Below are 25771 nucleotides of genomic sequence, written 5' to 3'. Positions count from 1 at the left end.
CAAGTCCGGGAGCATCAAGGGACAAGAAGTGGAAGCTGTGACAGATTTTCTCTTCTTGGGCTCCAAGATTACCTCGGAAGGAGACTGCAGCCATGAAATTAGGAGACGCCTGCTTCTGGGAAAGAGAGCAATGGTTAGCCTTGACCGCCTAGTAAAAAGCAGAGACATTAGTCTGCCAACCAAGATCCGTATAACTCGTGCTATGGTCTTTCCAGCTGTGATGTATGGACGCGAGAGTTGCACTGTGAAAAAGGCTGACCGTCGAAGAATTGACGCGTTTGAATTGTGGTGCTGGCGAAGACTCTTGAGAGTTCCTTGGACTGCCAGAAGATCAAATTAGTCCATATTGTCGACCATAAACCCTGACTGCTCATTGGAGGGTCAAATTCTAAAGTTAAAACTCAGCTACTTTGGTCATCTGATGAGAAGAGAGGAGTCGCTGGAGAAAGATTTGATGTTGGGAAAGGTTGAGGGTCGCTGGAGAAGGGGTAGGCAGCGAACGCGATGGTTAGATGGCATCCTCGAGGCACTGCAGATGAAGTTATATGATGTTAGGAAGATAGTGAGAGACCGGAAAGCGTGGCGTGACATGGTCCATAGGGTCACGAAGAGTCGGACACGACTGAACGACTGAACTGAACTGAACTTTGGCAGAGTGCAGTACCTACTTTAGCAAAACTCCTAACAGCTGAGCCGCTACGTGATTAGATCGCTTAGTTGCGCAATCTGTTGCCGCGATAACGTTCAAATCCACGCCTTCAGATGATTCTGCACCGACATCGGCGTTGTCGGTGCTGTGCTCGATCAATCACGGGCATGGATCTGGCAGGTGCTAGCTGGCATGTGAATTGACGGAGCTCTTATTGGTCTCTGGGTTATGTGAAGTCACGAGAGCACATGACATGACCGATTTAGAAAGCACTGCCAACTCGGGTTTACAAATATGAAAATCGGACCCTTGGATCCCGAGTCAGACAGGCTATATACAGTGTTCTGCAACTTTATCGGAGACGTTTTGAAAAATTATCTCGCCTCTCTCTACCGGAGGCTCATTTGCATTGAAATCGCGCACACACTGTTGTCCCTTTTGTTGTGTAGTACGTTTTACAGTGGTTCTTATGTGGTTTGGTCCCGCGTGATGAGAAACCAGAACCGTCTGTGACGAGGCTGAAGGAGCGGAAAACGCACACACCAATTTTCCGCCGAAGGACAGCGGTGGCGCCATCTAGCGCCATTACAAATGCATTCCATGATTGCGTAGGCGCTTGCAAACCGCGGCGCTTTCCTCCAGCGACGCCAGATGGCGCAACAATTGCCTTTTGCTGGAAACTGCGTTGGTTTTCTTTTGCTCCTCAGTCTCGTCGCATACGTGACTTAATTTTTTTTTTATCATGCGCGGCCAAGCCAGCTAAGCACTATGGTCAAACTCACTCGTAACAAAATGGTCAGCAACGCGCAAGCTTTGTGAGCGGTTTCAGCTCAAATGAACTTCCATTTGAGGCGGGAGAATTTCTCAGAATGGTTCCGATATAGTTGGAAAACACTGTATATATATATATATATATATATATAAAGACGTCACACAACTTTCCCGACACGATTATCCTATTTTATTCTAACACCAGTTTCGGACGGTGTACTGCCCTTCAGGGTAGAAATGAGAATCTTAATTCTACGCTGAAGAAGGACGGTCCTTCGTCCGAAACTGTTGTTAGAATAAAACAGGATAATCGGGAAAGTTGTGTGACATCTTTTTTGAATTTCCCTGGCATATTATCCAAAAACAACCTATATGTATATATATATGGGAAATCCTAGCTCAAACAAAGAGGGAAAAACGAGCCTGGCAGCGACAAGCAGATCGGTGAGCATTTAACTACTGGCCTATTTAACTGGGCATGTTCTAATAGAAGGAAAATTAGGTCCGTCTTTAGCGGGAAATCGAATGGGGTAGAAAAGATTGCGAATTAACTGGGATATGGCAATTGTAGCCATCCAAGAAAAGGGTTAATGGATATCAATAAATATTATATTCAACTGCAGTGGGCATATCTAAGCTGCTACTTATAGTTATGCTAGAATTGCCTTCTTATAGCAAGGTTCATGGAAATAATAGCGGTCGGATATTGGACGTTTCACATAACAAATATTATTTCAGCTCTTGAAGATCCTCTCACAAAGCTTTTCACATAACGTTTTCTTTCTAGTTTTCAGCACAAGAAAAACATCACATTAAAGCCTTGTTCTTAAAGTTCTTTTTTTTTTCTCGCATGACATATATACAGTTTGTACTTACGCCACCACCCGCAGGAAATTCGGCATCTCCTTGAGGTAGTTTTGAAGGGTGCTGCCCCTCTCCGGTTGAGTTTTGAGGATGATGTCCTGGAGGCAGCTGTAACCTAGGTCGATATTCTTTGCCCTAAAAACAGAAGGGCTGTTGCGCTTTAACATTGCACGCTGCCAGTCTGCTTTACTGCATAGAACACTTAATTTTATTCCACTACAGCTGGCTGGAGTTTCAGTTTGAGAGTAATACTTCAAAACGCCCTTGTTCTAATTGTAGGTCCAATGCGCTATGTATCGAGAAACTGTAAAGTATAAGCCAGTTATATTTTTCACTTCTCTTTCAAATTTTATCTGAACGTGTTTCATAGTGTGTGCCCACAACCTTCCGTAATTTTACGCTTTCAGAAAGTAGATTTGCAAGCTAAACGCAAAAGCTATTCTAGTTCTAATTATGTGCTCGAATCTGGCGGGTAGGTAGAATAATTCGTAAAAAAAAAATCAGTATTTGAACAACTGACAATCTAATCGACCAAAAGCGCCATGCAGCATTCCATCATCGCAACACAAAGTCGCAAAAATGCTGCACTGGAAAAAATCACCAATACCTGCAGCTTTACGGGTGCCTTTTGGGATATCCAAGTCCCTGAATCACATCAGAGAGAGTTTGCCGCTATTCTGCCAAAAGTTTGCTTCATCGGCAATGCAGGGGCGTTTCGGACACAGTTCTTCACTCTCACATGGATTCTAATAACCAGCATCGCAGCTCCATACGCGACCTTTAACAACTAAGGCTTCGACAGTGCACGCCACTGACAAATGCCTTCTCTTGGTGGAAGCTTTTCAGGAGCTTCCAAGGCGCGTCGCCACAAAATGGTGACAGCTGAATACTAAAGCTGAATGGTTGTTCCTCCACACATGCGCCGAACTCTCTCACAGGAGATGGATATATGGTTCTGAGGGTATCTAGAAAGCAAGAATAAAATGAAGTTCCCGTTACCTTCCCGGGTACCTCATCACAAGTCTTCTCTAGCTTAATTGTGGGGTATTGAAAGCGAAGCGGCGACAGCCAAGTTTAGCTTTACTGAGTACGATTTTCTAATTAGTCAGCATGACTATCCAGCAGTTCTGGCCGGCAATTTAGGTTAAACATTGTCTCGTAGACGATATCGAAAACGCCAGAAGACAAAGAACTTAGCATACTTCCGAAATGAACCCGCCAAGCTATTCAGCCAAATACTTTTTTTCGGTAAAAGAAGTGCTTTCCATCATGTGACACCGTAATATTCGCTTTGGCGTCAACAGTCTCGGCGTGCATTCCACGCCTTATGGACGGCGTGCTCGTTACTCGACGCCCCCATCCTTCACAACGTCCAGGACTATGAAACACCAAAGGGAATGACAGTGACAGTTGCCAATGAGGCATTTATTGCAATCACTTTTTATTGTGCGAGAAAAAAGAGTACTCAACTGTGCCAGTTCCCAGATGGTGGTGTGCCGCAGGTGCCCTTCCAAGTGGCTGTGCAGCATGATCTGAGAATATGGAAGCGTATGCTACATCCGTACCATCCTTTTAGGACTGTAACGTATATACCCAACCGAAGCCGACTAAGAATGCGGGAGCTGTGCTGTGTGCAGTGCACAACGCGACATACTTGAGTAACCGCCAACTTCCACCTTGCAGTGGACATGCATCTCCACGCAAATCATTGTGATATCTAGCCAATGACGGCCTCCGGTTATCATGGCGTTGCGGCTAATAAGTGTGTTAATCTCACTTGACTGACAAGAGATTAACCACTGGTAAAACCAGACACTGGAAGGCTTCTGAGAATCGTCGCAGCGGTCCTGAGTTGTATTTAATTACACTAAAATGTATACAAAGATAAGACCATTGTCTATTATACAATGGTGAGACCGGTATCCTTTTGATTCTATAAAGCCCGCTTGTACTGCTGCTGCTTTTTGCTAATCCTATCGCTTTCCGACATCTATACTATTTGACTATGAGTCAAAGTGACCTGCTTACTCTAGTAAGAAAACATTAATTCGCAATCCTCGTAGATGAGCAACACGTGTTTTGCTTTATTTGTGGTACGAGTTCCTAGCGTTTCATTAACTCAAGTTAAGTGGCAAGAAAATTTATTCAGATAAGTGAATTTTCATGACCCACCGTAGGCCATGTATAGACCACAATATTGCACTAAAACTTTCCGCCCGCTCGGCACTGATTTACTAATTTATCGTGTGGATTCAATATGCTTACCTTGAACTTAGGCAGTCCCATCTTTAATTTTTAAAAAAACCGTAGAGCTTTAAGCAATCAGTTCTTCGCTTCCCAAACGTATATTTTCAACTTTGGAATGCTAGTTGTCCCCTGCTCGTGCAAGTTTATCCGCTGGGGTTTCAGATCTGAAATAAACAACAAAAGAAGAATTATGCACGGCTGTGTTTTTTTTTTTTCTGTTAGAATATGCGAGTAAAGAATATTAACCGAGGCTTCATTTCAGAAATTGTGAGCACAACTTGACGAAACAGTTCCACCTATTTGCAGTGAGTCGCAGTGTTTCCTCTTTGATGCTATGCACAAGACATTCTGTTTCATTAAAATTTGTGCATGAATGTTTGAGCTCAGTGCATTAAATAACCGCGTCTACCGGACAAGGATGCGCATCCTTGAAAAATGAGAGCCAGTAAGGGTAATCCAAAAGCATGCATAACAAATGTGGGAGCCACACACGTACTCGCGCACACAAACATGCACACTAAAAATTACTTATGCTTCGGGGCTTTCCGCCTGTAAGAACGATCGGACATTGTGACATGCTTAAGTGGGGACGCATTTCCTAAGCTTCCAATATTCATCTTGGATCCATTTGTTCTTCCGCATTGGTCACTGTCGTTGGGCGATGAAGCGGCGGCTTCATAAAATGTTACCAGAGATATAGCATAGTTAAACATGGTATTCAGCGAAAGCTTCGCAGCATATTCACGCTTGGTAGAGCTATTTCGCAGTCCGACTTAAATGGCATCGGTACGACGTGCTAAGCGCAGCATCATCGCCACTGGCGTCCATGGCTGGCTCTCAGTAGAGGCGTGATTGTTCCTGGTTCCTATACCCGTCCATTGACTTCATGGCTGCTCCAATCGCAGGATGGCGCGACGTGACTTCAGCTACGTTATTATAATCACGTGCTCCATCCGCTTCTACTCTCTCCTCAGCTCCAAGTTCGAAAGGTTAGCCAAAGCTCAAATGTTACCAAAAGGCCAAAGGGTGCGGCACCAAGGTGGTCCACAATGTTATGCTTCAAGCGATGGGATGTTTAGGGGAAAGGAAGACACAGTACATTTACAACAACACTTTGTCCTGCCACTGAAGGTCAATGGCTAGCCCAAGCTGACATTGTGTGTTGGTTTATAGGGAAGGAAAGTCACAGTACCTGTCACATTTTTGTAGCGAAAGCTACACTAGACTAGTCAGCGGCGCATTTCAGGTAATCAGGTAAACGTCGCTAGTCACTACTACTCACACGCCGTTACCATGACAACTAGTTGCTCCGAGCCCCAGAATAAGGGAAACAAGAAGAAGCCGGTCAAATAGAGCAAGAAGATTCGGAAGACGTCAGGAAGACGCGCCGAATCGCCGATCACACCATACGGTTTACAGCCAGTGCATCGACGACAAGAACGTTCGAGTCGGACTTTGTGAAAAATATGTTTGGTAGCTTTCGATATGCATATGCAGGCTTAACCGAGTTTAACCGTCACCAATTTTCTGTGGGCACCTGAACCGCGTAGCAACAGTTCGTCCTCCTACTCCCTGAATGTCAAATTGAACCCCAGGCGAAGTCCGGCTCTACCTACCTTATTGAAGCTTTCACTTCAAAATGAAAATGGCTCAGGTATCAATGACAAAGATTTTTTTTAATAGTTTCGCATACATAGTGGTCACTGCTATAACTTATTTGCTAAACTTTATTATGCGTAATGGACTCACTACATACACACGAAAGTATCCCATTCGTACAGCACAAAGTGTAAAAAAAGAAAACCCACAATACCTGTAATTTCAGTAACAGAAGAATTTTTGTCAGATTTTGTTGTATAAGCATATAGTGAGCGAATCCGAAATGGCCGCCCCAAGACAGGGCGCCATGAATATCCTGTACCTCGCAGATTATTTGAGCTCATCAAGGTGAGTCAGAACAGCTGATGTCTCCACAGAGGTTTTTTTTTTTTTTTTTTTTCTTCTTGAAGCCCAACAAAGTATGCTACTTATTGTACGTCTCCCAGCTGACCACTAACACACTGCGGCCAAGTTCCAAGCGCACGCTCCAGTAGCCAATATATTTTATTCTATGCTTCGCACCTTCGGGCATATCGCTGAAAAAGCTTCCGAAATGAAGTTACAGGTATTCATAAGCTGAGATGTTCTCACATTATTCAACCTCGTAATGGAAGGTATTTGCACATTGTGAATGATTTTCGATGTGTTCGAAATAAAGCCATCCGTATATCTTCGGCTGATTAAAAGGCTATGAACATCTGTGACCTCTTCTTTAAAAGTTACCATATTGTGATCGGTGACCACAAAATAATATTATTTTCATTCCTCCCATCTGTACATCATTTTGTTCTTAAATACTTAATTGCTTATGATTAATTATCTCGGCAAGCACGAGTATCATAATTTACGCAGACGTCCGGGTACGCCTGAATTAGTCAGAAGGCTTCACAACCTGCGAAAATACCAGAATACGTCTATTAGATGGTTGCTTGTTGCAAAGGTCGCATTCCGCAAAACAGCGCGCTAGCGACTTGCTTGCCGCTATAGGCGATCCACACAGCGAGAAGTTTAAGTCCCTTCCCGTCTCACTGCAGCCTGCTCGTCACTTCCGCATTTGTCACGAGAAATGCAAGACGTAGCGTCACTTGAAGTTTATTTCAAAAGCATGCATACTTCCCAACTCCGCCTTCGGAAAGGCAGGGTTAATCTGCGTCTGCAAAAAAGGTTATGCATCGAGAGCAGACTTCATGTCTCGATTCGCCTGCGGAGTTCGGTCGCCCACGCGGCTTCTAAATGAAGAGGATGCTCCGTCACAGGCTGGAACCACCCTTTTGCCACGCACACAGCAAACAAAACGACGTCCGCGTGCGGCTCGGGGAAATGCGCATGTACACAGACGCGATGCCTTCTTTAAAACCGAAGTACCGTCTCACGCTATGGGATTCTCGCATAACCTGCGCAATAAAGTTGAACGGAATCCATATTACAGAAAGGCAAGAAGGAACGGAGGCTGCAAATATGCCCTCGACTTATTGTTTCAGAACAACAGATATTTATTTTTCAGTGCCTGCAAACGATTTCATGCCCGTTGTTCCGGCGGACTTAAACATTAGAGGATAGATATTGTAGAAAGTGAAACACAAAATATGGTCAACGGTCGAGATGACTGATACTGACTAAACAATCCTGCTCCTCCCGTCGGTAAGAACGTCAAAACTCAAGAATAACAAACACAGCACAATGAAATATTAGTTGGTGACAATAAGACAGACAGGATCTACTATGCAATAAGGTCAGAATAAGAGCAATTAACTGTGGGACACCTCAGCGTTTTGTGCAGTGCGTTTGCAGCGCGTAAATAAGTATCGGAGAAGGGCTTTATGTGACGAATTTCTGTGGTGCGGGAAGCACAGTCAGGCAAAACCGCTACACGTGAGAAATAATGTCGTGAAATACAGTTTAAAGCATTCATGTGTACCCTTGTTCCTTCACTAGGTTAATGCCCTGTGAATTTTCTTTCAGTAGTATGCTGGATTGTGGAATTCGCCTGGACCCCATCTCCATCGTAATATTTGCCTTTGTTCGAGGTCTTGAAATTAAAGTGAAACTATGTTGGATTTAAAATGGTTAAGTAAAGATAAAATGTTTACTTTTTAAAAGTTAGACGATTTACGCCTTAATATGAGATGTTCGCGTAAGATACAAGAATAAGTTAATCAATTTAATGTGAGCGCCATTTTCTTTTCGTTTTTTTTTTTTAACATAGGAATAGCTGACCAGCGAAAATCATGCTTATCAAATTGACATGTTTTGCCTTCGCATCCCCGAACAGGCCCCCACTTGTTCTACATATGTCAAGTTGTTGGAAACAAGTAGTGGTGCGAAGCTGTCGCAATGAAGGAAAATATGGGGCACGCAGCCCGGAGAGCACAGAAAGCTCGTCATGTGACGTGCTTACTGTGCGGCGAGGAGTTCCATGGTAGGTCGAAATAGATTTTACGATCAATGTTTTCCCTCAATTCTCGGCAATCGGACTTTGTAACGTAAAATTTTTGTTTATAACTGAATATTTTGGTCTCTGGTGCACCCACAACGAACTTGTTTCTGGTAAAGCACATTGATGACAGTGGACATGCCAATTATAATAAAAAGACTGACAATGTAAAAGATTCTACAAGGTCGACCGCCTCCAACTCCGACCTCGCAAATGTGAATTGCTCCTTCGGAGTTGCCTTCAGAAGTTCTGTGCTCTGGAAATGGATGCAATATATTTGTGGATCGGCGAGGATAAATCTGTACGTTTTCTTTTCCCGAACGTAGACTGCGGAAGAACACTGGTGTGGCAGAGAAAAAGGAAACAGCGAGTACCCGGTACGTGCACAAAGTTTCGCACAATCTAAAGAAAATTGCTAGCAAAGCGGGCTGGATTTTTCGGCCAAGAATAAATTGAGCGGAATGTGCAAACGAGTGAACGACGATGGAAGCAAGAAGAGAGGCTGCCCCAAACAGCACAAGAAGTATGTCGACTGTTGCGTTGATGTTGTCTACAAGATTCCAAAGTCGTGTGGCCATTTTTACATCGGCGAGACGTCAACGATCGACTGCGTGAACATACAAAACAAGTAATCCTGAAACAATCTTGCAACGCATTGTAAATACTGCAAAGCACATCTCAATCATCGCCCGAGATCAAACCCCGAGGCTCATTTTTGAGGTTTCCAATATAGAAAAGTTAAGCGACACCTGCGTCAGCAGCCCGTTGACTTTATTTCCTAAGGTGCTTGTTTCCTTTTCGTGTTTTTAACATGTTGGTTCCTTTATATGCTGCCTCACCTGTAGCAATAAACCATTTGATTGCTAGTCAGCGCATGCGTTTGTCCTTCACGTGCCCCGTATTGCCTCGCGCTGTTCTATTTCTCTCCTCATCTACAAATATCATCAGAAATGAAATCAATCAATCAGCCGTCATGTCCTGGAAGCCTCTTTCCGGCAGATATTATTGAACGATCAAAAGTCGGTCATTAACCGCACAAAGAAAAAATGATAGAAAGAGCAATGAGCCAGCTATTTGTTACTGCATAACTGACGGTGACTACTTCAGTGACCAGAACTCCGTAAGTGCGCTGAACGTCACCTCTGTATGATTCAAAAGGAGTTATAAAAACTGCGCCAGGCTGGACCCGAAATCATTTCGTAACAAAGTCGATATATGCCGTGTAAGCGCGCGCTTACAAAAAGCAGGAAACCTCCTATTTCTAGTTACTGTTTTGCTTTACCATGTTCACACGGTCCTGCAGGCATCACCTTGGTGCACCATTACGAAAAAAAAAAAACGTGACAGTTCAGGTTTGTAAAAAAGGGGTTAGTCGAATAATACGCGAACTAAAGTATCTTAATCCCTAACCTCTATAACGCGCGGTATAGTAGGCGGGCGGTGTAATATATAGTGTTCCTAACTTCCTGGAATCTCCACTGGGTTTCCGCCAGTGCCGTCAGAATAGGCTGTATTGCGCACTCAACAAAACATGCTCCTGGTGTAACACTGACACATCTGTGCAACCTGCATCACCAGGTTAAGATCAATAAGCAAAAGCACAAAAGAGCGCCTGTCTAAAACGCCGTCGCAACAACGGCGGTGTTAAGTGAGCTTCAAATGACAATGAAGCGTCTTCAGTCTGAAGACTAACAGCATTATAGTAACACGGATGTGTAAAGCACGCACTTCAAGTCCTGTGATTTCATTACGGAGCCCAAGGTGCAGCGTATATTTCCGAACCGTGAGCGTCCTTGAAAGCCTGCGGCAGTGATGGAAATTGTGTTCGAGAATCAAGAGGTTGGATGGCTGCAATTTGACTCAACCTGTGGTTACGGCCCGAACGCATCGTTACATCGGTTAAACGTACCAGACCTGGACGTTCGAAGAAACATGATTGACTACGTAGGGTTAGCACCGCATATTTATCTTTCTGGCCAGCGACCACGCGAGCATTGAGTATTTCCCGCTGTTCTAACGGCTTTGCTGTAACTCTTTTGTAAAGCGCATGCTATTCGGGAAACCATCAGTCCGCGGATGTATAATGACAGCCACATTGAACTTAAGGTAGTCTCATAGTTTCATTTCCATAGAAAGCAAACGGCACCGAACTAATGTTCTTGTGCAGGGCTTTGAGTGCAGCTATACCAAGCTTTAAAAAGCAACGCCACGCTCTGCAAATATTACGCCAGTGCAGGCTCGTAGCCAATACTATTTACCAGGTAAGCACACTTCTTCAATGCGCCTTATTTGGTCATGGACCATAATTTCCATGTAAATGGTCTTGAGCATTGATGATGAAGTCAGCGCAAAGAACGAGGACCAAGGTAGTAAAGAAAAAAAAAAGACACCACGAGCGCTCCTACCTTGGTTCTCGTTTTATTGTGCCAACTTCATCATGAGACAAATTCAACTCTCCCAAAATTCCACCTTACTTATGAGCATGTTGAAAAATGCACTTATCTTGTTTTTCTCGAAATAATTATGGGGTGTTCAGAGTTAAAATCTGCAAGATTTTAAAATTGTCACGTGACCCTGTGATCCAGCTTCCAGTGTCGCGATATTACCCTTTTTCAAACTGGACTCTCATGGTTGGAATAAGCTTGCGCAAGCGAGTAAGGAATATAATGGACACCATTCGCGAGACTGGTACTGCAACAAACGTGTTCGCTTCGCTTTACTGGAACCATGTGATGCTGCAAAACCCCGAAGGCTTAGTCAAGCTGCTGCTGCTGCTACGTCAAAATTTTCCGCGCCTATCGTGACACAATAACTACGGACAGCCTGTTTATTAACGACAGGTTGCCTCTACGTCTTAGAGGGTTACCTGGTTCCTTCCATCATGCTGCAGGGTGCGCTTTAGGGGACAAACGTTGCGACGCTGCAGAGCGTCGTCATCGGAGAGGTTTTAATCCCGTAAGCCGTCTTTTTTTTTTTTAGGCGAAATAACATAATCACGCTAAAGTGCACTTTGAATAAAACAACTGCAATTGCCATTTCTCAACATATTTTGAAACTTTTACATCGAGGAGCCTGTGCCAAAGAATTTAAATAAAAATCATTTCAGTTTATCTCTACTAATTCGAAGATAATGGCATAGTTCGGAACGAAGGAATAATAATAATAATAATAATAATAATAATAATAATAATAATAATAATAATAATAATAATAATAATAATAATAATAATAATAATAATAATAATAATAATAATAATAATAATAACTGGTTCACAGGAAGGGAAAGGCGCAGTATCTGTCACACTTGTTTCTGTGGACACATTAACCGCGCTGTAGGGGAAGGGAGGAGGGTGACAGTGAAAGGGGAAAGAGAGAGGAGCCGTAGTGGAGGGCTACGGACTAATTTCGACCACCTGGGGATCTTTAACGTGCGCTGACGCCCCGCCGGGTTGGTGCAGTGGTAAGACGCCCGACCACTGTGCCGGAGTACCCGGGTTCGAACCCGACCTCGCTGGCTGCGTTTCGATGGAGGCGAAACGAAGAGGCGTCCCTGTGCTGTGCGATGTCAGCGCACGTTAAAGATCCCCAGGTGGTCGAAATTACTCCGTAGCCCTCCACTACGGCTCCTCTTTCTCTCTTTCCACTTTCACTCCCACCTTCCTCCTTTCCCTTGTGGCGCGGTTGAGGTGTCCGCAGAGAATAAGTGAGACAGTTACCGCGCATTTCCCTTCCTATAAATCAATCCGCTTCGTTTCGCCTCCATCGAAACGCAGCCGCCGCGGTCGGGATCGAACCCGGCTACCGATCCGGCACCGTCGGAGGGCGTCTTACCACTGCATCACCGGAATGCATATATTGTTTTACACATCTGAAGAGATGCCTAAACTGTCCTTAGGAGACTTTCTTATTGCAGCATATAGACAAAAATGGGTCATACGCAGTAAATGAATAAATGAGGGTGAGAGTCAGAGCGGTACAAAGATTTTTGCGGTAAGGGGCTTCTGAAAAGTGGTTCAGAAAGTGACATCGCATGCATACATTATTCAGCATGCAGAACACTGAACATTCATGTCGCATTCAAAGTTTCAAATTTACGATACAAATGTTTTACTTTTTTAGTATTTAGGGAGTAGGGGAGGGGGGGAGGGGAGGCGTCCAAGGTCAGACTTTATAGAGGATATATGACGTGAAAGCTTAAAAGGCGCCCGTTTCACGGCTCCTCTTGCGGATCCGGGGTCGCGTACATGCAATTCTCAACTCATCTAATCAGTAACGTTTTAATTTGCAACGGATATAAAATCCCCGCATTTATCCAAGCTGTATGCGAGCGTACCTGCGTAGCACAAGGACAACGTGTCGGGATATATTTGTCCAGCAAGCTTCGATTCCGATCCCAAGCTGCAACCTCAAATGCGATGCCCGCAGCGCCTGCCAATTCTGCCATGCTACGTAGTCTTGTGACGTCACAGAACCTGACGACCAATCCCCATCAAGCCGTGTCACCAGCCAACTACCACCTGCCAGAGGCATGCCCTTTCGCTGACGCGGACGACGCCGGCAATGCAGGCGCCCGACTTTTCCGCTGGCGCGTTAAAAAACTAAAAAACTAAACTAAAGTCGAAGATTATGTATCTCCGGGTTCCTTCGGCGCATCTCCTTTTATTGTCACCTCAATCTCAACTTCGCATTAAAGCCGATGTCAAAGCACGAACAGTCACTTTCATTGCACTAGGAGCGTACTCAGACACTGCTGTTCTGGCCAAGTTCACTGCTCGCAACGTTCCTTCCTCTTCCAATTCGATAGGAAAGGCTGCACATTTCGACGATAAGCCTAGCGAGCTGTTTTATACGAGTTCATAATGAGTATGAAGAGGACAAGTTATCGGGCTAGCTGGTTTTTCATAGTTCTTGCAACGCGTAGCCGGACGAAGGCGGAGGAACATGAGATCACACAATCATCGTCAAAGTTTACAGATTGGCAAAAAAAAATGGGGCACTCGCCAAACGTAGAACAAAAGAAACTACTGACAAAATCATTTCATTCTTACGCGGATGCCAACTTTAGATGGTTGGTTGGTTCATAGGAAGGGAAAGGCGCAGTATCTGTCACACTTGCTCTGTGGACACCTGAACCGCGCCGTAAGGGAAGGGATGAAGGTGGGAGTGAAAGTGGATAGAGAGAAAGGGGAGCCGTAGTGGAGGGCTACGGAGTAATTTCGACCACCTGGGGATCTTTAACGTGCGCTGACATCGCACAGCACACGGACGCCACTTCGTTTCGCCTCCATCGAAACGCAGCCGCCGAGGCCGGGATTCGATCCCGGGAACTCCGGCACAGTAGTCGGGCGTCTTACCACTGCACCACCCCGGCGGGGCCCAACTTTAGAGAGTGTACGCCTTTTCGGTCATTCCATGCGAAACGTCCCGACACCAAAAATCGACCAACCGCAAATTCATCTGAATTTAAAAAAAAAAAAAGAAAAAAAAAGAAATGGGCGCGTGTTAGCGATTGGGCTAAATAAAGTCTTTTATCCGACGACGTTTTGTCGAAAAGAAAATTTTGCTCGCCTAAGGGCTATTTCAATTTTTCGCGAAGAAGCAAAAGTTGGTCTCTGATAAAATAAAAAAATTTATTTCCTAATTGTGAAATGCAAATTTTCTAATGCTCCACATTTTTTGAAAGTTCGGTAACCAAAGACGAGGCGAAAAACTACTGTTGTTGTTTCACTAATGAACTCGTATGAAAGAACAACGCAAATGAAAAGTTTTAAAATGAAATTCTGCGATCGTATCTTGTTTCACGAATGATTTTTTTTTTTCTTTGACCTACTTTTGCTTCTTCGCGGAAAATTGAAACAGCGCTTACGTCCCCAATTTTTTTTTTTTTTCTTGACGAAGCAACTTCGACAAAAGGACTTTTGCACAATCGCCAATTATTGCGCCCAATGTTCTTTTTTTTTTTCTCAGAGTAATTGGCGGCGGCCGATTTTAGTACAGGTGGACGAAGGAAAGGGCAAGGGGATCACTCGAGAGGAGAACAAAGAAACCGAACAAGTAGGAGATTAAAGGCTGGCAAAACCTTCACCCAAGCATATTTTGCTTGCCTTTAATCTCCTATTTGCACGGTTTCTTTGCTCGCCTCTCGAGCGATCCCCTTGCCCCGACGGGATTTTGTCTAAACTTGTACTGTAAAGACATAACGCACAAAGTCTAGGCTAACATGCACGCTCAGAGTAATTTGTGCAATCATTCCTCTATCTGTTAGTCCATTTGTATAATGCCCATGAGCAACTCGTCGCGGAAATACGACAACTTCATCACTATGCCATGAATGGAGGACATGACATCATCTACCAATGGCTTCCAGGACACAGCGGCATCGCGGGCAATCTCCGGGCGGACGAGGTCGCACGAACAGCCCACCAAGACAGCGATTGTGTGTTGATTTCCTTTTTCAGGGCAGACGCAGCGGGCAGGCTTCGCGCACATGCGCGGCAACACACGCCCTCCTTGTGGAATTCTGACCGAACTGCCGCTTAAAATCCCCGGACCCTGACCTGAAGCTCCGGCTTCCACCTGGCCTCCCCCGATGTGAAGAAACTTTGCTGTGCCGCCTGTGGGTTGGTGTAGCATTTACAAACTCTTATTCTTTTGTGATAGGTATGGCAAATAGCCCTGCATGCTCAAACTGCGGGTGCGACGAGACTATAGGCCACATTCTTTGTGAGTGCGGGCCCTTATACAGCGAGGAAAGACAGTGTCTATGCCGTGCGCTGGAGCGTCTAGATGGGCGCCCACTGACTGAAATTAAGATCCTAGGTCCCTGGCCACGGCGATCGTCTGCGGTGAAAGCCTCCCAGGCACTGCTCCGCTTTATGAAAAGTAGGACTGATCGAAAGGCTATGATTTTTTATGTTACGTGATATGACTGTGACGTGATATGATGTGACATGTCTGTGATGTGACTGTACTGTCTTCACCTATCCCTCTTTCACCCACAACTTTTATACCCACCTACCCCTCTCCCCCAGTGCAGGGTAGCAAACCAGTTCCTTTACCGGTTAACCTCCCTGCCTTTCCTTCTCATCTTCCTCCTCCTGCTCCTCCTTTCTATGTGTCCCTGAGTTATTTGAATATTGCTGCACATCGCGGCAGCTACCGGTCCAGCTCCGGCGTGAAACACATATCAATGCAGGGCAGCTACACGGGCTCTTTTTTTTTTTTTTTCCATATCGCGGCGGCGGCGTGATATGGAGCACTGCTTCCGTCAAGGGAGACGTCGCTCACTTGCTTACTCCTCTCACGCGACGAGCGCTCCACGATAGCAGAGAGCTGGCGCACTCGGAAGGTGTCGCAGGATGCGCGATTCAAGCTGCAGGAGCGGCAGTGTCCTTTGAGTTGTGGAAAGGCTCCATAGACAAGCACCTACAGTGTCAGACCACCCTCGACGTAATACGGGGCACCACTCAGAAGATGCCACTTAAATTTACCAATTTACAATATGGCTAGGATTTTTTATTTATTTTTTTTTTGTCGCTGCGAAGCTTTCCTAAGTGTGTGTAGCATTTTTTCCATCCCATTTTCTCTAACGAATGTGCCATACGTGTGATCGAAAGTATCATCTCACTTTGCTTTGTTTTATGATGAATTTTAAGTTCGCCATACTTTCTCGATCATTTCGCACTTGATTTCGTTCACCTACGTAATTTAGTGACCACCTATGAAACTCCCATTCCGGCATTTAGGGTAAATAAATAAGAACGAGTAGGAGAAAAAAAACTTTAATTAAACGCAGTATTAAGCCCCGAGAATATCCTGGGCCACGGTCACCAAGGCCAATTGGTCCTTCAGCTGGTCAGAGGCTAACCGAGCCCGCACACGTTGAGGGAGAAGGGTGTGAAAAGTAAAAGGACTGAATTGGAACAGAGCAGAAAAACATGCAGTGTTCTAGGTTAACATATGGTTCAGGATAATTCGGGCATGGGAGGAACTTCTGATGTTGTCTAGTAACGATCGAGCAGGAGCATAGATAGATAGACGGTTTTATTGAAACGAAAGGCAGAGAGGTTGGCCGGAATAATACAAATCTGGCCTGCTACTCTGCACTGTGGAAGGGGCATGAAGTCTATTTAGGTGTGTGCATCGAAGAATGCGTATTTGCGTGGCATTTGGGATTTATCCCGAAAAGGAAGTGTACGAAGACGTTCCTTATGTTATCATAGTGAAGAATGATTTCTTTTTTGAACGAAAGCTTCACTGTGGCAGCCAACTCGAGCCTTCAGCGTCAGTATCGGTAGGTGCCTGAAACAGCGCCAACTCGGGCCTCTCCTTTCGTGTGGGAGAGTGGCATTAGAACCGGACTGCCATGACATTTGAATTCATGACTATGCCATGAGCAGGAGCTGCCAACTCGGGTCGCTCCTTTCATATGGGAGGATGATATCAGAATCGGCCTGCCAGAACCCTTAGCATTCACGTTACCTCAGGACACGCAGGCGCGTTCATACGGCTTGGTTAAAGCGTGACTTTATATATGGGCTGGTAGCTTACGCTCTCGCGTCATGCCCTTAAAGGATGAGCTTAAGTGTCCCCAATAATTCAGCACCTTACACTGATAGGGCGGGATAGGGGAATAATGTAGCAGGCGAAAGAAGTTTCCGCTTCCATCCAGGTTTACCCAGAGCTAAACCACAGCTATTTTTTTTTTTTTTTTAGTGAAGAGTAGCGGATAAGACCAGGGAAACCCAGGCGCCTGGTGCTGAAGTTCGCGGGCGAGGCCTCGATGCATTACCTCATTGCCTGGGATTCCAGCGAGACCAAGAATCCACCTCAGTGTGACAGCTAGTGTGGGGACGTAGTTTGTTAAGAACTTCGTGTAGATCATCCTGCCGTTCTTCAGGAATGCGACCCGTAAGAATGGCGCGTATAGCCTGTATTGAATCAGGGTACATAATATATGCTGAAGGGGCACTAGTGAGATATACTGAGTACTGGCGACTATTGGTAGGGTAGTGGCTGTAGGAGGAGGACCTATGGAAGGACCGAGGGTATGTGTCTCACTGCTGCTGGTCTCAATTGAGATAATAAATAAATAAATAAATTCTAAGAGAGATACCTGACCTGTAAAAAGCAGCAAGAGGAAAACAGAGACGTCGCGCGCCGAAGACGGTGAAGTTTTGAAGATGACAAAAGCTCGAGCTGTCGCTGTGACTGCTGGCCTTCGTAGCTGCTACGATAAGATAAAAATATTGCTGTGCAAACTACCTCAACCGCTTCATTACACTTGGTGGAGGTGCTGCCGGTCTCAATTCAGATAATAAATAAATAAATAAATAAATAAATAAATAAATAAATAAATAAATAGCATCTGCTAACACACTATCTTCCATTCGAATTCCTCCAGTGCGGGATTCTGGAACGCCTTTTAATTGTGGGGTAACTGTGGGATACCATACTAGTTGCTAAGCGTATGTTAATAGGCGGGGTCTAAGCTTCGAAGCTTGGCAAAAAAAATCTTAAAAAATTCTTGCCGCACTAACAGCGAGTAATTAAAGCTTCCATAGAAAACCAATGGGTTGCATTTTAGGTCCCAAAGCGACTCGAGCTGTGAGTGACGGCGTAATGGATTACTCCCCAAAAACGTACTGTGCTGCCCTGCTCTCTGGGACAAAACGATTTAAAGACTAGACGGCGGTAATGAAACCTGTATTTTCGGTATTGATGAATTCATAAAAATATCGTCTGTACCCACCTAGTTTCGATGGTCAAATCTGAAGTGCCTGGAAGTACCGTAAGACCAACCAGTGTGTTCGACGCCTTTCATGCAACCTGAGCCCCGTTCTGCAAGGTGAGTCATTACAGCTGTATGTTGGTATTATCCGACCTTGACATATTTTCATCCTGACTTTCCTGCTTTCAAGCCAACACTTCCTGACGATTTCTCAGTATTTTATGGTTTTTCTCTTATTTCCGCACACTCATTTCTTCTTATCTGCACTCATCACCGCGTGCACGACAGCACCATAAGGCAGACCTTGGCTGTTGGCAAATTAATAAATTTCCAGACTCAGGCAATGCAACGTAACTTCGTGTGAATGTGTCCGTTTTATAACAGCCAGTAAAAAAGCCACAGATTCGCAAAGTCGTGGCTCTAACCAGCGATGCTTCTGCAAAGACACCATGCTCTCCGGGTTTATTGAGCACTCGTAGACGCCCTTCCTGTTTCCGCACTTGGCCTACTGCGAGATCGTGTATCACGGTGAGTCCGGCAGCGCGGTGCAGATTCACTGCTTGCGGAGAGAGCAGTAAAGGCAAAAATTACGAGGGACTTTAGCGACTAAAGTAGTGAAAGGCGAAAGCCTCAGTGTCGCATTCTGCTAAGTAACTGGCTCTAATTAGTAAATAATTAATTAGTCAGTAAGTATTTATTCACCGATTATCCAATAATTACTTAATGAAATAATTACTGAATTAGTCATCAATTAGTTATTAATTATTAATTGATCATTGATTGAGACATAGCGGTGGTGCTCTGTGATTGATAGACCTCTATGACGTCATCCCGCCTCGGCCAATCAGAGCTGCCGCAAAAGCGGGACACATTTTGTCCACGACAGCATGAGCCATTAAAGGATTTCGCCTTAAAACAAGGAAAGCAGTCTGACATACAAGGAGACGCATACGGGTTGGTTACAGTGCCGCGGTTGTTTAGACGGTGCTCGTTTAGAACGTCAGCATATCCATCACTCTGCTCATAACGGAAGATGGGGCACAAGCCTCATTTGATTGCATCGCGTAAACTGTCGTGCAAAATTTGCTAAACGATTGGCAGCTGCTCAAAGGCGTAGCACTTTTAGAACGCAGCTGTTCTTCCACCGTTATCTGAGCCACATCGCCATTGATGCCATTGCCAGTGCACTCGTCATCAGCCAAACTATACCCACTGCGCGGTGAAGGCCTCTCCCTTATTACTCCAGTTAACCCGGTCCTGTGCTAGTTGCATCCTCTTGACCCCTGCGCGGGACCGGCCTTACCTCATTCGGCGCCCTGTGCGAACTCCTACCAAGCCCCCCCCCCCCCCCCTCCCTCGGCCTTCACTCTTTTATTATATTTACCTTTTCTCGATTCATAACTTTTGCAGCGAAAGATACACTGGGCTGCCAGTCGAGCATATCGCGGTGGCCGGGGAGGCCAGTTGTGCGCATGCGCCGTTATCATAACAACCTGTGAGGAGCAGTAGGTGCCATTTGGCAGGTGTAGCGTGCGCTTCGCCGTCACCGCAGCTATCGTTTGGCCGCGACAGCGCGCCCACTCGTCACTAGTGACGGCCCACTCCACCGTTGCAGCCGCGCTTGACGTCAAACGGATTAGCAGTTATGCGCACGCACCAATACCTTGGCAACCAGAGAAGCCGCACAAGTGCGCCGCGCCCTTCGTCGCCGCCTCGCCGCTCTATCACCCGGACCGCGCGTCGCATACGCAGCATTGTGTATAAAAGGCGGAGATGAAATAGACGGCTGTATCACAACGTTTGGCATGAATGCAGAGAAGGAGAGTCCAGCCGCTGCTAAAAGGTGGTATAGACAGAGAAGATTAACTCTTCTGATCTTGAGGTTGTCGCCTGGTGCTTGGCTACTCAACAAAGAGGGAATGAGCGTAAGGCGGAGAGAGCAGCGGAGACGCCCGGACAGAGAGAGGAACGGCTTGCCAACGGATATGCCAGACTGCCAAGCGTAACAGGCGGCGCATAGCCACTGAGAGAGAGCCTATGGAAGACGCCAGTCAATGGGAACCAACAGAAGAGGATGTGAAGACCCGTCATGTGACTAATCACACCATTCGAGTTTCCGAAAGTGCATCTGCGATCCGGACATTTTTGAAGCAGACCTGTTGTGCTCTCGCTATGTATATCCTGGCATAGACGAGCTAAGCCACTGCCAATCTTTTTTTCTGGCGGACGCCTTATATTAAAACAATTTTTTTTTTTTTTTTGACAGTTCATTAACCTGATTGACCTGTGTATTTCGATGGCTGAACCCTCCCTTGTGGACTCGGGGCACCAAACGTATCATAGCTCGTAAAATGTGTGAGCGGTTAGAAGATTTGCGGAAAAAGTTCAACGTTGCATTTAGCGTTTCAAAACCATTCCGTATTTCTGTGATATGAGCCATGCCGCACAGACATCTAGGTTGAGGAAGTGGCCGGCGGATAAATATTTCCCGCGAACGGCAGCTTCCGTGCCATTCGTTTTACCAACCATCAAGCTGGCACCATCGTGAAAAAGATGTAGACAAAATCCAGAGTCATTTCCGGCACCGGTGGTTGTTTTGGTTGGCGGTGCATGGCAGTACGAGAGTGCCGCGCAGACGTTCCAGTGTGTCACAAAAGAAGACGGAAACCACACCACGACCCGAGGCCCCATGGCGGTTTGAAAAGGCACGTTTCCCCTTCGCTGCCTTCGTTTGGGGGGTTCTGCAAGCCCCCCCAATGTTGTTTTTCTCACTTCAAAAAGCGCACAGCTAATATCGTGAAGGACGAAAAACAAGGGGGCTGGACGAAGGAGGTAGGGGTTGAGCTCTTCAGTGCAGATCGGCGCCCCTTCATGCTGGCGCCCTGTGCGATCGCACTGGTCGCCCAAAGACCGGCACTGGCCCTGCGAACTTCTTAACCTCATCCGCCTACCGCACTTTCTGCTGCTCCCTGCTACGCTTTCCTTCCCTTGGTATCCAATTTGTTACCCTTTTCGACCATCGGTTATCGTCTATTCGCATTACATGCCCTGCCCATGCCCATTTCTTCTTTTCACTAGAATGCCATTAACTCGAGTTATTTCTCTGACACACCATGCATGGTTGGCAGTGTAACCGAGTGAAAGAGAGTCACGAGCCACGGGAAGGTCATGAGTCGAGCCAGAGAGATTTTCTCAGGAGAGCGAACAGAAGAGCCACGAGCTCTGGCTCGTGAGGAAATAACGAGCGGTTTGCAACTGCACACACACACACACACACACACACACACACACACACACACACACACACACACACACACACACACACACACACACACACACACACACACACACACACACACACACACACACACACACACACACACACACACACACACACACACACACACACACACACACACACACACACACACACACACACACACACACACACACATACACATACATACATACATACATACATGCATACATACATACATACATACATACATACATACATACATACATACATACATACATACATACATACATACACACACACACACACACACACACATACATACATACATACATACATACATACATACATACATACATACATACATACATACATACATCTCTGAAATTCTTTGGCTCAGTATATCGCAAAAACGCTTAAATAGCTGTGCTCAAATTTCACATTAGGGAATGCCGTAATCATCCTTAGAGTTTTTATCACAACTAAATGATTCATGCGATCAAGTTTGCCAAAGAAAGCAGTACATAGTGGAACTTTACAGGCCCCAGAGGAGGCCTGCAAAAACACATTTATGCAAATAATTCACATTCTCCAGTGCTGTCTTCGGAGTGGATCGAGTCAGCGGGTGACCGAATTCGATTAAGCTCATGGCGTTATGAGGCTGAAAGGCTTCAGATGCGAAAAGGTCAGCCGAAACAGGACATTGTTCATGCGGGATTCTTTCACTGCGACACGCACGTTTAAATGTGGCTTGGACGCCGCAGCTGCATTAAGGACGAACAGGTGGTGTGCATGTGTACTGCTGCGCAGTGCCTGCTGTTGTCTCGTTATAATTTTGACGCACTCAAAACGTCGGAGTCTGGCAGGAAGCAGGGACAAGCTTCGCAAAACGGCTGTCTCTCTCGCAGCCGTGTCTCTGACATGAGCCCTATCATGCTTTACTGTTGTGTGTGCAAAGGCGGTATGCAATGACACATTGCTAATATAAAGTTTCGTGAGTGAGTGAGTGAGTGAGTGAGTGAGTGAGTGAGTGAGTGAGTGAGTGAGTGAGTGAGTGAGTGAGTGAGTGAGTGAGTGAGTGAGTGAGTGAGTGAGTGAGTGAGTGAGTGAGTGAGTGAGTGAGTGAGTGAGTGAGTGAGTGAGTGAGTGAGTGAGTGAGTGAGTGAGTGAGTGAGAGCGAGCGAGCGGAAGAGCAAGCCTGTTAAGAGTAAGTAAATAGTGAATGAGTTAATAGTAAATGAATAGTGATTGAGTGTGGTAATGCACTTTTCTGTGACACAGAAGTGATCAAACGACAAAGATTTTATATTTTTTCTCGTTTAAATGTGGTCGTGATGAAATGACTACTTTAAGCTATCCCATCATTGGCGTGTATATCTCTTTTGGACGAAGGGCTCCAAAGAGAACAACAGTTGCAAAGTCAGATGTACGCACTATACCTGAGAAATTAATTAAACTTCTGCAGTGCTTTTTCTATGCAATTTATTCCAGTATGACAAAAGCCATAAGCAGAATACACAATGCTTGATAACATGAAAACAAAGATGTACAATACTGAAATCGCCTCCTCTATTTTTGTCCCAAATGCAGGCAGTTTCTCTTCCTTTAGTTACGTGAGTTTAGCAAGAACAAATCCGCTGTAGAAAACATGAATACATATACCTAGTCATCATCATCATCAGCCTGACTATACCCACTGCAGGGCGAAGGCCTCTCCCATATTTCTCCACTTAAACCCGGTTCTGTGCTAGCTGCATCCACTTGACCCCTGCGAACTTCTTAACCTCATCCGCCCACCTAACTTTCTGCTGCCCCCTGCTACGCTTTCCTTCCCTTGGAATCCAGTTTGTAACCCTAAGCGACCATCGGTTATCCACTCTTCGCACTACATGTCCTGCCCATGCCCATTTCTTCTTCTTAATTTCCCCTAGTATGTCGGTAACTTGAGTTATTTCTCTGACGCACTCTGCACGCTTCCTATTTCTTAAAGTTACCCCTACCATTTTTCGTTCCATAGCCCTCTAGGTTGTCCTCAACTTAGATAGAACTCTCTTGGTTAGCCTCCACGTTTCAGCCCCATAGGTGAGTACAGGTAAGATGCAACTGTTATATATTTTCCTCTTTAAAGAGGAAAGTATATACCTAGTACGTTCTCCTAAATATAAAATTAAAATGCGCTTTCTTAACGATAAACGCTGTTTCCTGGTTTTTCAAAACAGGTTTAGAAGCAATTGCCTTACAAGCTACAACTGCGAAATGTCTTCAAAACTTTTTATTCCGGCCGTTCAAGACAGACTCATGAGAAAGTGAATAGCTTGCGGAAAAGTAGCCTTTATTTCGCTTTTTACCGCGCACAATCCATTCAGCCAACTTTCGGAGTGTTGCGGTGGCGCCTAATCACCACAGCCGACCACAATGACTGGATTCAACCAGCAGGCGTTGAGAATACAACCTTCGGGCTTAAAAGCTACCAACCAGCAGACAGTAACAAATTACGCCTTTCTTTCTTCGCTCATTCGACTCTCCTTTCTAAATCGATATTCGTCTCCCCATTTCCAACTCCTACGCTTTCCCCGCCCATATCCTCATTTCCCATCAACTATTCAATTTCTTTCTGGATCTGCCTGATGCTCTCTATTTAACTTGCATCGCTTTCAGTAACACCCCAAGAAGATGAGAAAAAAAAAGTCATAAGGGGAGGAAAATCAAAAATGATTGAGAATAAAAAATAAAGGGAACAGAAATGAAATAGGCTGGGATGGGGAGCGCGCTCTCCGCTGATGGTGACTAGGCTCGCGACGCGAGTGTCTCTCCCTCCTCCTCTGCTCCTACTACTGCCGGAGCCGCGGCAGCGACCGGCCGAAGCCCGCTTTACCTGAGTACTGCTGCAGCAGAGGCGACGGCGAAGCCTCGCAGCCGGTCGGTAACGACGACGTGTTCTGTCGACGCCGCAAGCGCTGGGCGGCGACGCTTGTCGATGCGCAGACGTCGGCACAAACACCGGAGAGGCTTGCTAACAGCACGGCACAACGCGACGCCGTCGGTCGTCGTTGGGAGACAGGGCCTGCACTGGTGGCTTCCCCATCCGTTTCTATGGTTTTGCGCTGCTTTGAGTGACGTCACCACGCGCGTGCGCACGCCGCTCTACTGGTTTGCGCGCTTGCTTTGAGCGGCGCACAGCAGGGCAATCAACGCTAGCGCCAGCGGCGTGCTTGAAGCACCTCTTTCTTTCTTCCCTAAATTGTACCTTCCTTTCGTCACGGTCTTCTCACACATTGTTCCTTTTAATTTTTGACAGTTTTTTTTTTTTTTAGTCCATTCTCACTATGCTTCATTTTTCGTTTAACCGGAACCTCTGAACGCACTGCAGCCGCCGGAATCTTGCATTCAAGCTTACTATTTATTGCTCAGTCCCCCTTATAAGCGATCGCTGGTCATATAACGACGGACGGTGAGGCAGGGATGCGCAGCTGCGCGAAGATGACGGGCCGTCACATCATTCGTGTGTGCGCAGTGCACGTACACTGGCGCCGAAGCTATCGCGCGTGATTCCCGGTAGATTTATATGTATTCTCCCGCATTTTTTGCCGCCTTTGTTATCCTGTTGAACTGATATGAAAAAAAAAAAATGTTGCAGGGAGAGCGAACACTTCTTTCGAGTAATTAGTAACTGCTCTAATTGACGCGAAAGGTATGTTTTCTCTCATATAAACAATCTCAAATACCACGCTTCATACATAATAACGACAGTCGCAAAGTCCTTGAGCCAAGCTACAATTAACACAGTATGGTCGCCTGCCGCCTCAGACAATCAGCAATTGTATTTTAGTTGTTTGACTGGATGAATATTTATACTGTTATTGAACATTGCATTCAATGGGTATATTAGAAAATATTTAATAAAACGATAAACCCTTCAAAATAGAAGGAAGAAGAAATTACTTTTTTTTTTAGAGCGATAGCTCTACTCTATGCAAGAGTCCTTCCCCATTCCATGCCGACATAATGACCCTCAGCCATCTTCAAGGTCAATCCAGCATGGGTTTTTCTCTCATGCCTCTGAGGGCCAAATCTTCAAAGTCAAACCAAAGTAACTCAGTGTTGACCCATATGTCGTGTTGGACATTGTCCTTCGAACAGCCTCAAGGTCAAATTAACGTGGGTTTGGCGTTCATGCATACGCTTCTCGAGGTTACACCTTTAATGTAAATCCCAGTAGCA

General features: G+C 45.6%; 1 protein-coding gene across 2 annotated transcripts in view; it reads right to left on the bottom strand.

The window, feature by feature from the left end:
• The window catches only part of LOC146190290 (adenosine deaminase-like), a 44920-nt gene extending 20305 nt beyond the window's left edge, over positions 1-24615 (bottom strand). Inside the window, exons 1-4 of one of the 2 annotated variants that reach the window (XM_084600738.1) lie at positions 24426-24615; positions 4550-4695; positions 3755-3816; positions 2297-2419 (exon numbers count right to left, since the gene is read on the bottom strand). In XM_084600738.1, the coding sequence (XP_084456864.1) occupies positions 2297-2419; positions 3755-3816; positions 4550-4570 (206 nt within the window). In that variant the 5' untranslated portion in view covers positions 4571-4695; positions 24426-24615. Of the gene's footprint in view, positions 1-2296; positions 2420-2891; positions 3329-3754; positions 3817-4549; positions 4696-24425 lie in introns of those variants that run through there. The other variant, XM_084600739.1, reaches the window with a different exon arrangement.
• Between the last annotated feature and the right edge of the window lie 1156 nt (positions 24616-25771).

The sequence above is a fragment of the Amblyomma maculatum genome, chromosome 4 (assembly GCF_055883805.1).
Source record: "Amblyomma maculatum isolate TAMU_Amacu chromosome 4, ASM5588380v1, whole genome shotgun sequence".
Lineage (NCBI taxonomy): Eukaryota > Metazoa > Arthropoda > Arachnida > Ixodida > Ixodidae > Amblyomma > Amblyomma maculatum.
This window is presented reverse-complemented; position numbering and strand designations above follow the sequence as displayed.